This window comes from Orycteropus afer, unplaced genomic scaffold (genome assembly GCF_000298275.1).
Source record: "Orycteropus afer afer isolate SDZICR_OR568_19922 unplaced genomic scaffold, OryAfe1.0 scaffold00017, whole genome shotgun sequence".
Lineage (NCBI taxonomy): Eukaryota > Metazoa > Chordata > Mammalia > Tubulidentata > Orycteropodidae > Orycteropus > Orycteropus afer.
Window position 1 is genome coordinate 13022603 of NW_006921604.1, and position 14479 is coordinate 13037081.

A 14479-nucleotide genomic window follows, 5' to 3' on the forward strand; every position below is an offset into this window, starting at 1 on the left:
GGGTTTGAACCACCAGCCTTCTGGTTAGCAGTCAAGTGCCTTAGACACTATGCTACCAGAGCTCCTAGAAGGTCAGTAGGACAATGCAAGGTGCACGCACCAGGGAATCCATTATTCAGTGGTGTACTATTAATAACCTCCACGTTATTGTTCTTGTTAGGTGCTGTGAGTCGGCTCTGACTCACAGCGACTCTGTGCACAGCAGACAAAACACTGCCCAGTGCTGTGCCATGCTCACAGTCCTTGCTATGCTCGAGCCCATTGTCGCACCCACTTCTTGTGAATCCACTTCTTTGAGGGTCTTCCCTTTTTTTGCTGATGCTTTTATGTTACCAAACATGCTATCCTTCTCCGGGGAATAGACCCTTTGACAACATAAACAAAGTAGGTGAGACGAAGTCGTGACATTCTTGCTTCCAAGGAGCATTCTGGTTGCATTTCTTCCAGGACAAATTTCTTTATTCTTCTGGCAGTTCATGGTATTTTCAGTATTCTTCACCAACACCATAATTCAAAGGCATCAACTCTTCTTAGGTCTTCTTTATTCACTGTCCAGCTTTCAAATAAACATGAGGCAACTGAAAATACCATGGCTTGGGTTAGGCACACCTTAGTCTTCAAAGTGACATCTTTGCTTTTGTAACACTTTAAAGAGGTCCCTTGCAGATTTTCCCAGCACAATATGACATCCGATTTCCTGACTGCTGCTTCCATGGGTGTTGACTGTGGATCCAAGTAAAATGAAATCCTTAACAACTTCAATTTTTTCTCCATATATCATGATGTTGCTTATTGGTTCAGTTGAGGATTTTTGTTTTCTTTATGTTGAAGTATATTCCATACTGAACACTGTAGTCTTTTATGTTCATCAGTAAGTGCTTCAGGTCATCTTCACTTTCAGCAAGCAAGGTTGTGTCATCTGCGTATCTCAGGTTATTAGTGAGTCCTCCTCCAACCCTGATAACACATTCTTCTTTATAAATGATCTCCATATGTATCTGCAATTGTTCTAGAGATTCTAGTAAATGTTTTATCAACTGTAAGTAAATCTACACTACAATGTGGAAGGACTAATGACTACTTAATGAATTTTTCCAATTTTTATTGTTACTGTGATAAGATAGGAAGAACACTGTTGTTGTTAGGTGCCACAGAATCCATTCAGATGAAGCGACTCCAGGTGACAGTTACTATGGCAGTTAGTATGGTTTTCTCTTATGTAATCTTCACGGAGGCAGGTCACTAAGACTCTCCCACTGAGTTGCTGAGTGGGTTTGAACAGCCAACCTTTCAGCCAGCAGCTGAGCACTTAAGCACTGCACCATCAGGGCTCCTTAACTTACAGTCAGAAAGAACATTATCACATATAAAAATCCTGCTAATTTAATGATGAAAAAATATATAGGAACAAAAACATTATGAAGTTAAAAAGAGGAAAAAGAGAGTGAGTCCAAAAACGGAGGGGGGGCACACACCCAGCTTCTTTAGGGCGTGTCTGACATTCTGCTGTTTTATAATCTAGCTTCTTTTTCTGCCTTCTTTATTTCTGTCCACTACTTCAAATGACATTATCTCAGTTCTAAGAAGCAATGAGGAGAAACACTGACAAACTGGAATGCACTAAAAGAAGGTAATAAGAATGAAACCAGTATGAAAAGTGATCTGGAGACCAGTTCATATCGAAGGACATTTTTGTCAACCTAAGATTATCTTTAAACATTTCAAGGGCAGCCAAGTACCAGAGAAAGTAAATTTAGTTTTCCTTTTTGAAGATTAAAGCCAATGCTAATAAATTACGCTGGTATGTGCTTTGACTTAATATAATGGAATTCCTACATATAAAAGTTTATAAATGGAAAGTGGTGCCTTGTGAGGTGGTCCAATCACAGTTGGAGGCTAATGGCGAGCTGATGAGAATAATGCCAGCAACAGATCAACCTTTCCAACTCTGCAGTTCTCTGAAATTCATTCCCCTTTTCCTCCACAATGTATTCTTTCTTCCTCTGGCCCTGGTTTAAAATTTAAGTTTTAATATTTCTATCTATCTTTGTCTCACAGATCCTAAATATATTAAAAGATAAACAAAATGATTCAGTTTAAATCTTACTGAGTTGGAAATATATGCTTCCTTCCAGGATAACAACAACAAAAATCTGTTGTTAGTTGCCCTCAAGTTGATTCTAGTTGATTCTAACACACGGCATCCCTATGTGGCCGAGCAGAGCCGCTCCACAGGGTGTTCAAGACTGCAACCTTTTGGAAGCGTATCATCAGTCCTATCTTCTGAGGCACCTCTGGGTGAGTTTGAACCACCAACCTTTCAGCTAGTGGCTGAGCACTTAACCTTTGCATGATCTGGGGACTCTTAAAGTCAAAATTTAAAAAAAAACCAAACCCACTGCCATTGAGTCAATTCAGACTCACAGCGACCCCCACTGGGTTTGCGCAGCCCCATCTTCCTTCTGTGGAATGGCTGGTGGATTGGATCTACCAACATTCTGGTTTGCCTTAGGCACTGTGCCAAATTAAAAGCATCAATTCTTCCTAATCAAAATAACCTGTAGATTAATTCCAATAAAAATTCAAAAGGGATTTTCATTTACTTAACAAAAATGATTTAGTGATTAATTTTTAAAAATGCAGAAAGCCCAAAATTTTTACAATTCTTACACATATCAAAATGTATCATTCACAAATAATTATTATTCACTTAACAGTATTAGGATAATAAGTTAAAAGTTTTTTTAAAAATGTTGTTGTTAACAGCTATCTAAGGTGTAAGTATTGATCTCTCCCTATCTGGAGCAAAGAGTAAAGAAAATCAAAGATGCAAGGAAACAATTAGTCCAAAGAACTAATGGTCCACATGAACCCCAGCCTCTAGGACCCTGAGACCAGAAGAAATGGTAGCCAGCGACCACTGCTGATTGCTCTAAAAGGGATCACAATAGGGATAGAATGGGAGACAAATGTGGAACAAAACTCAGAATCATAAAAAAGACCAGGCTTGCTAGTCTGATACAGACCGGTGAACCCTGACACTATGGCCAGAGTCACTTTTCAAGCTTGGAAATGAATACACCCTTGTGACTCAACTTTCAGCCAAATGACAGACAGGCCTCTAGGGTGAACAATAATACCTGGGAGACAAGCACTCATTTGAACAATCAACCATATAAGATAGAAAGAGTAGCATTCTAGGGATAAAGAATGCCCAGGGATAAAGCTAAGAAGGCAAGAAGGAATAGGAAAGGACAAGAGGAAACAGTAAACACAGGGAGGAAGTAGGATGAGAGCTGTTATATCGTGAGGATTGCAATGAATGTCAGAAAACAAAATGTGTATGAATTGTTGAATGGAAAACCAATTTTCTCTGTAAACTTTCACTCAAATCACTATTAGTAGCATTAGTAGTAGTAATAATAATTATAATAAGGTGTTGCTGTTGGGTGCTGCCAATTCAGTTCTGACTCAAAGTGACCTCATGTGACAGAGGAGAACTGCCCCACAGGGTTTTCTAGGCAGTAACTGTCTTAAGACCAGGTGACCAAGTCTTTTCTTCTATGGACGCACTGGAGGTTTGAACTGCCATGACTTTTCGTTAGCAGTGGGGGTAGTTAAAGATATGTGTCAACTTGGCTGGGCCTGGTTTTGAGTGGCTGGGCAGCTGGCTGCAGTTATTCCCCACGATGAGACTGGCAATCAGCTCCATGGTGGAATCTGCCGAACAGCTGAGTAGCTGCTTTAGGGTGTGGTCTGCTTGTAGTATATAAGAAGGAGCTTTGGGAATGGTCTGCAGCTTTTTGGCATGCATGTACCCTGCATGTAGCTAAGTCTTCATTTAGCAGCCTACCATATTCCTGCCAATCTTGAGACTGTCTCTGGATTTGAACTAGTGGCCTGTTGTGTTGTTTGGTAATATTGGGACTGTGCCATTTTATTTGTTGACCTTGGGCTTGTCAGCCTCAGCAGGCAGCAGCTGCCAGAGTGAAGAGATGCCTCTAGCTCCAATGGGCCAGGGAGAAGAGGCAGAGCTGAAGCCCAAGGTCGAGAGGCTTTTACCCAGCCCCTAAAGCCAGCACTCTGAACTTGGAATTCTAGCCTCCAAAACTGTAAGAGAATAAACTCCTGTTTGTTGAAGCCATTCACCTGTGGTATTTCTGTTAGAGTGGCACTAGAGAACTACAACAGCAGCCAAGCACTTAACCACTGCGCATTGGAGCTCCTTTTTCAAAAAACAGGTGAGCTAAATCCCTGTCTTATACCTCAAAGTATGTGAATAAAGATTTATAAAATCACAAATAAAAGTAAAATATTGGTCAGTATCTATAATCTTTCCTAAATTAGACATTCCTAAGTTAGCACAGGAGCTCTGGTAGCATAGTGCCTAAGGCACTTGACTGCTAACCAGAAGGCTGGCAGTTCAAACCCACTAGCCACTACTCAGAAGGAAGGTTGGGCAATCTACTTCCGTAGTGATACTGCCTCAGAAACCCAAGGAGGGGTTGCTATGAGTCGGGTCCAACTCGATAGCACTTAACAACAACAACAAGTTAGCATGGTATCAAAGACCTTCCTAAGTTGACCTGATGTCAAAGGCAGAATCACGAATGAATGAAAAACCTAAAAATAAAAAAATCTTCCATCTGGCAAAATATACCAAAAAAGTTAATGAAAAACTGATTATCTCCATAGAAAAATGAGCCGAAGATGAAATCCCAAGAGAAGAAATATAAGTCATCAACAAATATGAAAAGAGGGTATGCAACACACCATTTTTTTTATCTATCAGAATGGCAGAAAGCAATGATTTGAATATGGTACTGATAATAGGGAAAAAATGGAAGTTCAACAGGGTATGGTTTAAACAAACTATTAGTATAAAAAATTATGTATATATTTATTGATATAGAAAGAGCTTCATATAAGAAAAGGTTACCTAACAGCACATAAATGATACCCTCCCACACTTCTTTTAACAACTTAAATATATATACTTATATAGACACACAGAAAAACATCTGAAAAGATTATTTATCAAATATGTTAAAATAGTGGGATTATTAAAAACCTGCAGGAGTGGAATTATGAATGGTTTTCATTTTTATCCTTATGGTTATTTTGTATTTTGTGTATTAATTCTCTTTCAACTACTAATAATGTTACAGTGCTTTATAATCTGCAAGCTACTTACCCAATAGTGCTGTATTTTCACCTGCATCATCTTTAAAACTGGTGTTGCACTGATGCACAGACTCATCAGTGGAAGATGATGGTAAATTACTGCCATCACTCCTGTCTTCGTCTTGTAAGGTAATACTCAGATTTGCAGCTGAAACACTTCCAGGGGTAGATTCTGGAGTGGGCATCTCCTGCACGTCTTCAGGCTCTCCCTTGAAGATTTGAAACCAAAGAAAATACCTTTCTTAAACAACACAATCAGAACTTCATCTGTTTATACAAAATATCATTAACTTTTATAAACAAAATTTGGTAAAAGTTACATCAATGACTCCTTTATCTAGTACCATTGGCAAATGAATGAATGGACCTCTCAATAAGCAAGCTTTCTAAGACCTAACCATTATTATTTTAAAACCCATTTTTCCCTTGCTACAAGAACTATTTATTGACAGAAAAAGTGAAGCTTTGTTACATATTTTCCTGTTGTTTTGAACTCATTGCTGTTGAGTCAATTCTGACTCATGGCGACTCTACAGGAGAGAGTGGAATTGCCCCATACGGTTCCAAGTAAACTTTACAGAAGCAAATTACCACATCTTTCTCCCTTGGAATGGTTGGTGGATTCAAACCTCTGACCTTCTGGTTAGCAGCCAAGTGCTTTCCCGCTGTGATACCAGGGGGTGTAAATCAGTCTGGCTGGCTGCTGATCATTTACGCTCCAAGTACTGCCCTCATACTGTTCATAGAGAGACACCAGGGTTTCCTACGTGACCGTGGCTTTTGAACAACAGAGGACTCACATGGTATTTTGGTTCACTTCAAAAAAAAACAAAAAACCTCTGGCTCTTTCCTTATACACACAGTATTTTATCAACTGTGTGTCTGCCTCCAACATCCATCCTTCTCCCAAAAGACAACAAAAGCTGAGGGCTGGAGACTCTATGAGCACTACTACACTGAATATCAAAATCTGGGGGGTATCGAGAAAACTTTGTAATACCAGGGTCAAAGCTTTGTTGTGATTACAGATATGTGTCACTTAACATCCATTCAGGCAATGTCGATGGTCCCATAAGGTTTTTATTCTTTGAAGGGAAAGCAGATCTCCTTTTATTTATTATTTCCTTCTAATAGTTTTAAGAAGGAGCTCTGGTGGTGTAGTAGTTAAGGCATTTGGCTGCTAACCAAAAGGTTGGTGGTTCAAACCCACCAGCCATTCTGCAGAAGACAGATGAGGCAGTTTACTTTCACAAAGATTTAAAGATTTATAGTCTTGGAAACCCAATGTAAGTCACTATGAATCAGAATCACCTTGATGGCAGTGAGTTTGGTTTGGTAACAGTTTTAAGTACCCCAAACCCAAACTCTTGCTGCACTGGACGACAGATGGGATATAGGCAGATGAAGCAGAGGACATGGCTCTAAGCACCGATAGGCTCTTAGGTTTTGTCTGGTAGACAGGCAATGGCGGTGGGCTGTTCCTGCTTATTGTGCAGGCAGAACAGCAGTGAGGCTGGATGTGCTCTGCTCTCTCCCTGCTAGCTTCCTTTCCACCTCTCTCCTTCCCCTATCCTCTAGCTGCTGCTGCTGCTGCCCACTTCTCCAGCCTCTACCAGCAGCTCCACCAGCACCAGCACTGACAAGGACAACTGAAAGTGGGCTCCAATAAAGTTTCAATACAGTGTTTGCACAACATCCAAATCATATAGTGTCCTATTTCACAAAATATATTTTGGATGTTCAGCAACTCATCCCTATTGTTAAAATTACTGGTAAAGTGACCTATGAAATGAAGTTAGTAGGTGGTGCAGACAGTTAATGTGCATGGCTACTAACTGAAAACTTGGGAGATTTGAGTCCACTCAGAGGCACTCAGAAGAAAGGCATGGAGATCTACTTCCACAAAATGAGGCACTGAAATCTCAAGAGCATGTTCTACTCTGACACACATGGTTGCACTAGTTGGAGTCGACTCAATGACAAACTGGTTTTGGTTTGTTTTTGCAGGGTTACTGTGATCATGTGATTCATATTCTTAGCTTTGTTTTAAGTAAAAATCCCACAGTCATTGCACCACAGCACTTCTCCCCTCTGTTGCTCTCAGGGCTAACCACAGCTGGCCTTGGGCTCCATTCTACAGTTCGGCTCTACCTTTGTTCTAGATCCCGCCCACCTCTGAAGGTCACACAGCAGGGTACTTTCTGATAATTAACTAAACAACCTGAAGAATCTGACACGATTTTCCCTCCTACTCTGACTCCTCACACACCAAGCAACAAATCCTGTTGAGTAGTGAAAATGCCCAAATTCTGCTCAGCCTGATTCCAATGTTTTCCAGGCTCGTCTAAATACCTGCCAAACTTAACTACCTACCAGTCTGGAATTCCAGATGTTTTCACACCTCTGTGAATACATTACAATTTGTATTTGCAATATGCTGATCTGTCTCACAGATCCTTTAAGACCGAGGTCAAAGGCCCCTTCTCTAAAAAAACTACTACTCCCTGTTATCATCTCTGGATGGTACATATGGTTAATGTGCTTCACTACTAACCAAAGGCTGGAGGTTCATGTTCACCCAGATGTGCTTTGGAAGGAAAGCCTGGTGACCTATTTCTGAAAAATTGTTGTTGTTGTTGTTACGTGCCGTCAAGTTGGACCTGACTCATAGAGATCCCTCCTTGGGTTTCTGAGGCAGTATCACTATGGAAGTAGATTGCCCCATCTTCCTTAGCCATTGAAAACCCTATGGAGCACAGTTCTGTTCTGACACACATGGGGTGGGTCACCATGAGTCAGAATTGACTCAGGCAATGGTTTGGTTCATATCTTCCCCGCTTCCACCAGGCAGAATGGCTTACTTCTTTCTCTGTGCTCTCATAGCACTTCAAAAACACCTCTTTTCTGTATTACTTGTGTGTATGCCCTAGCTCCCTCTCCCACAGCACTCCCTCCCATTTGTCCAGAAAATGAAATCCCGAAGAGTAGATTTCACCTTTGCATCCCCAGAGACAATCAGGTGGCATTCCTCTAACAAAAGCTTGCTGAATGAATTAAAGCAACAGTGACAAGTGGAACATAAAGATAAAGTTTGTCGGAAGGACTGCTGGTAACTCTCTCGCTACATTTGTGATGAAATGGAGACTAATTAGAATGTGAGAGCACTTCATAGCCACCTATAAAATCCAAAGCAAGGACAGCCACCGGGTCTAAAGAAAATGGCTTATTTGTCTAAAGATTAAAAAAATAAAAAAAAAAAAGAAAGAAAGGCATGATAAGTTAGTTCGATGTTAAAGTTGCTATAGGTTTCTGTTCTTCAAAAAAAAAAAAAAAAAGAATTTAGGCTTTCAGGGGATGCATAGACTAGCTCTTTTGAATTAATATTCCCAAAATGCTGACATTTATTTTTAATAAGTGAAATATATATGTAGATGTATTTCTAAGAACAAAATTCATGAGATTAGTCTCGGTGCTAAATTCAGTGAAATTTTTACTGTCAGTGTTCTTTTTCTAGAAATGAAAAGCTCATTTAAAGTTACCAACTAATACAGAAAAGAACTAATATGTGCTTCAGAGTATATTGAATAAAGGTAAAAATTTCTAAAACTCTGCAAAGAAAAAAACTGTAGTCTTATTTAAATATGCTGTCCTACCAAGGCTCATTCACTAAGCTCTAGCCCTGGGAGCAAAGAGGGGATGAGTTGAACCTGTTATATCATGCCCAATAGAACCAGAATGATTAAAAACTATGAATAAATGAATTGTTGGAAGTTCTAGAGGAAAGAAAAATCTTGTACACATCAATGTAGGATGAGGTTGTAATAGCACACACGGTTCTTCAATATTGACCTTCCCCCTTCATATGTACTTATTTATAGCTATGACCCTCTGGACTCACCCTTAAAAAAATATATAATTCATAGAAAATTACAGTAGTTATTAAGGGAGCAGTCTCTTAGGTATCTTTTGGAGACATGCTAAGCTACAAGATGAAAGGACATGTTAAACACATTTGCAGTCTGATAAATAAGTGCTTTGTTTCAAAAGTCAATTCTTTGGTGACACTGTTACAGAACCCTAAATCAATGCTATTGAGTTGATTCCAACTCATAGTGACCCTACAGGGCTGAGCAGAACTGCCCCATCCTTCTCCAGAAGAGTGGCTGCTGGGTTTCAACTGTTGACCTTTTGGTTAACAGCCAGGTGCTATTAACCACTGTGCCACCAGCAGCCCTATATATGTAATATTTAAATTATTATTTTTATTTTTTTCAAAGATCTTTATTTCTAAACTATTAACTATTTAGTCAAGGTTATTTTGAGACACTCGTAGCTTACATGAAGGCTCAAAATCAGTAAAAAAAACATAAATGGCCAAGACACAATGATTTACTTTCTCTACATTCTCCCTTTTTAGTAATTAACAGTTAAGAGCTTGGGCCCTTAAGAAAACTTGTGTTTGAAAGCTGGTTCTTTATTAACTAACTACTGTGTGACTTTCAGCAAATTACTCAGTTTCTCTAAGCTCAAGTTTTCAATTAGTAAAATAACAACAATAATAGTTCTTAGCTCATATAGCTGCTTTTGAGGATTAAATACAATAAATATACATAAGGCATTTAGCATAGGGCTCATATTATTATCTTCACTTTGCACTAACTGTCTCTATCTTCTGAGGAATGCCTTATGACCAACTGTATCTAAATATCACAAAGTGATGCAACAAATCCAAAGCAGGATAAATTTCCCAAGTGCTATTTGAGTTTGGGTCCAGAAGCTGGGGGAACTGGTGTTAAAAATTGTTGATTCCAGTTTCCTCATATGTAAAACGTAGCTCTTAACCCAGAATCTACTAGGCCCCTATAATTTTGAATATTTTCTAATTTTTGTTTATACAGAACTGATTTAGCATATATACATTTTTCAGCGTAGCATGCCAAAATATATTTCTCTAAAAGTAATTACAAACTCTCCGGGAGCCATCCTACCACACTGTTCTATAATCACAGATGCAGTTCATTCACTTTTTTGGAATGTCTTAAGAATTCATTGTCATTAAAGAAGAAACCTTCAGACACCCACAAGGACAGGAGGAGTATTTTAGTCTATTCCTCTTGCCTCTGGTCATCAAGAAATTGAATCACTCAGTAAGAACTGGGGCAGAGATTGAATATAAGCAAAAATGTAACAAACCCAATATCCCAGGGCTTTGATGACATCAAGTTTACACATTGGACAAGTTCGGTGATCCAAAAGCCAAGGGTCAATGCATGTTCTATGAAAAATATGCCTAAAAAAATTAAGTATGTGTTATTTTTATATCTTATAAAGGAACATAAAACATTTTATCAACTCATCCTCTTATCACAAGTTACTTGACATAATATCAACATTCTAGTCTAAACAATCACCCTATGTAACTATTTCTATTTCTCACGTAAAACAGAAACTGGCATTTAAAGGGAAGTTTCCTCTTCAGTCTACAAAAACAGCATAATTTATGTTCAAAATTGAGCTTCATTTTAGCCTAATGTGAGGTCACCTTTCTAAGTTACAGGAAGATATTCTGGGAATAAACATGGCATAAATAAGCTTATAATGCCTTTGTATATGTCCATAATATAACTCAAATGGAAATATAACAAAATATTAATAAGTCATCTTTGGGTGGTAAACTTAAAAATTACTTATTTTCTTCTTACACATTTTTTGTGCATTTTAATAAGCACTTACCACTTTTAGAATCAGAAAAAAAGACATTTATTTCTTTTCTTCACTTAGTCAGTCTTAGTTGGCTAACTTCCCCTCCAATGTGATGAAACAGTTTTCTATTCATGATAAATATACAGAGTGAAGAGAGTATGGGTTTTAAGAGTCAGACAGATGGGGCTCAACTGACCACCTCTGCTATCTGATAGCTGTATAACTGTGAACTAGTTACTTAACCTCTCTGCACTAATTTTCCTCACATGCAAAATGTGGAATAGTAATAGTTGTACCTACACCACATGGCTGTTCTAAGGAGTCAACACGTAATGTGCTTATAACTCTACCAGGCACACAGCAAATACTTCATAACTGTCTGCTATTATTACTATTTTTAATGTCTGAAGACCTTTTCTCCAATTACAAATCTGCTAGTGTAGTTAAAAATAATAATTATATAACAACTTGTCTTTTGACCTTTGCATCTTCAAACTGAAACTCACCCAAATGAAAAATCTTTACAAAAACAGAAAAGAAACTTCTTGGCTTTATTGGGGATGGGGGTGGAGGTTGTTATATAAAGTATTGGAAAAAATGGGGAAGGAAATGAAAAAACCCAGTAAGGACCAGGAAATATATTCTGACAGTTGAATAATTTAGATGCACAAGTCTGCTTAGGAGGGTCAAGTATAAAACCTGCCTCAAAGATCAAGATATTATTACCTAGTGCTGTAAAAGGAAATTATCCTCAGGCTGCTCATTTATGCAGCATTCTAAGCATAATTTTTAGTCATAAAGACTTACCCTAAACTAGTCTAAAAATTCTTTTCTGTTTTAATGATTTCCTATAAGAAAGACATAATTAACTGATCCTAATACATTAAGTACTCATGCCACCACCCCCACATAAATTTCTATAGATTTAAGCAAGCTCCTTGCATTTAGGAAACTATTATTTTAAATTCTTATTCTGGTACTTATTCCATCATTTCCTTCACAGAGATATCAAGACTTTAATACAAAGTATGTATGTATATATATGTATATATATATATGAAAGTACTTAACATAAAGTAAAACACAATTATATATTAACTTGTGACTTGATTCTAACAGATGTGAAGTGAAATTAAAATTGACCAAAGACTTAAAGCACATTTATAGGACGTGCACACAAAACCATTCTGCTAACAAAGCAAGTCTTCTAAAAATTTATCAATTAATTAAGTATCTCATATTAAAACAGAAACCACAACTTGTTTCTAAATCAAAACCCCTACTGAAATCAGAGCAAAGGAAAGACTATTATTTTACACAACCCCAAAGAGAACCCAAACTCAGGGTGCACGTAACAGCAAACCACTGCCCTCTCTTGATCTGCTTCCTGATGTTCACTTCTGGCACTCTTCTCTGGGTCCTTCAGTTTTCATGCTTCAGACTCCTTGTTGCCAACAACAGTACATTTTTGCATCACTAATTGAATAATGGAGTTCCCAGAATTCTACTGAAACCTTGCTAATAAATCTAAAAGCCAATATATGACCAAGATATATAATGGGTCAAACAATTTTAAAGAAATACAATACAAAAGCCTTGAAGACAACATTAAAAATCCAAACTTCTCTTCTAAAGATGAGATATCACAAAATGGTAAGATCTTCGTATCATAAAAGACATGTAACTCTTTTGTCAAAAACCTTAAACTTGCAAGTAATTTTTAATGTCATCAGTATTTCTCAGGAGGTGAAAAGAACGTACTTGCATGGCAGAATTCTGACAATATCCTTTGCTTTGAAATTTTCAATGCACACTGCACAATTTTCAGCATCAACATCAATTCCCTGTGAAAAGAAAAAGGAGAAAGACTTTATTATATTTTTAGTGTGTAGTATTTTCTTGGTAAAACTAACTTACTCCATCCTGGGTAAAACTCTCTCCTGGTACAACCTGAAACTTCATATCTAAACATTGCACTAGATGTTTGCCTTTTACCATTACCAAGAGATTATCTAAAGTAGTTGGCTGAAAAGGAAAAAAAAAAATGTCATATCCACCTAATAAGAAATTAACACTGTTTTAAATATTAAACTAGTGCTCATGTTTAAAAGAAAATATAGAAAAGAAAATGGTTTGCTTTACTATGGCAAAGTAAGTTATTTTTCAAACATAAAACTTACAATATAAAGAGAATGAATATTCAATAAAGTACTGTTTTCTGAAAGCATTAAGAAAAGAGCACTTTCATTAGAATTTGCTGAAAGAACACAGATGCAACTTGCACATGAAAAAAGGCACATGGCCAAATATATGAAAATATTCACTCATCAAAAAGAGCTATAAACTAAATGATCACTTTTCATCTATCTGATTGTAAAAAGAGAAAAACTGCTGGGGAGGAAGTAGCCTCAAGACAAAACTGTCACTTCTGAGAATCTATATGTAATAGACTTTAGTGTTGGGCCTTCCCCTACTTCTCCAGGTACCTGACCCCCTTGTTTACCAACTGGCCTCATCCCATCAACCAAAGGAGGTAGGAACAGAATGGTCATCAGACCCAAGATGGGTCAATGAGGTTGTCTTTCCCAGGATACTGGGGTGAGGAGGGACTACCAGTCACAGTCTACTACAAGTTAGTTTCATGGAACATGCCGCAGTAAACTTATGCAATTATATAAAAATATACAGTAAAACCTGTAAGAGGTGGAACTCTGTGTAACTGACTTGTGTTTCCAGATTTCAGAAGTTTTCCACCTTTGTCAGGGTGCAGTCTTACTACTTTTCCATCACTCTCTCTTAATGGAAAATATTTGAGTTTTCCTTCTCTAACAGGATTCTGCCTTACACAGGTTTTGACTTTCACAGGTTTTACTGTATTTAGCTATGAATTGTTGTTGTTGTTGTTGTTTGCCGTCGAGTCAGACCCGACTCATAGCGACCCCTCCTTGGGTTTCCCAGGCAGTATCACTACGGAAGTAGATTGCCCCATCTTCCTTCTGAGGAGTGGCTGGTGGACTTGAACCGCCAGCCTTCTGGTTAGCAGTCAAGTGCCGTAGCCACTATGCTACCAGAGCTCCCTAGCTATGAATAGCACTTACTAAAAAAAAACAAAACAAAAAACCAGCAGAAACTTGACTTTGTATGTATATATTGTTATCAAAAATTATATTAACTTTTTAAACTCACTGCTGTTGAGTTGTCACAACTCATAGAGACCCCTCCTTGGGTTTCTGAGGCAGTATCTCTACAGAAGTAGATTGCCCAATATTCCTTCCGAGAAGTGGCTAGTGGGTTTGAACCACCAGCCTTCTGGTTAGCAGTCAAATGCCTTATGCACTACACCACCAGAGCTCCCATTAACTTTATAGCAACATTTTATATATCTTACACCTAATGTAAGGTATTATTACATATTTATCATATGCCATGCAAAAGTGAAGAAATGATTTTTAAAATCCCCAAAGGTTTGTAAATTTATATATAACTGTGAATGAGTTCACAAGAGAAGAAAATCAGAAAACAAATACCAGTCTCCGGTAATGTTTAAGATGTGTATTTAAGCAAACACAACATTTTTCTATATAAGTTTAAA

The 14479-nt window shown here is 37.8% G+C and overlaps 1 protein-coding gene across 1 annotated transcript in view; it reads right to left on the reverse strand.

Annotated features, from left to right (window-relative positions):
* Positions 1–4576: 4576 nt before the first annotated feature.
* Positions 4577–14479, reverse strand: part of RNF149 (ring finger protein 149) — a 35331-nt gene continuing 25428 nt past the window's right edge. The window contains exons 4-7 of the mRNA XM_007959539.1: positions 12649–12731; positions 10378–10474; positions 5195–5393; positions 4577–4623 (exon numbers count right to left, since the gene is read on the reverse strand). Coding sequence (XP_007957730.1) covers positions 4577–4623; positions 5195–5393; positions 10378–10474; positions 12649–12731 — 426 coding nt within the window. The remainder of the gene's footprint in view (positions 4624–5194; positions 5394–10377; positions 10475–12648; positions 12732–14479) is intronic.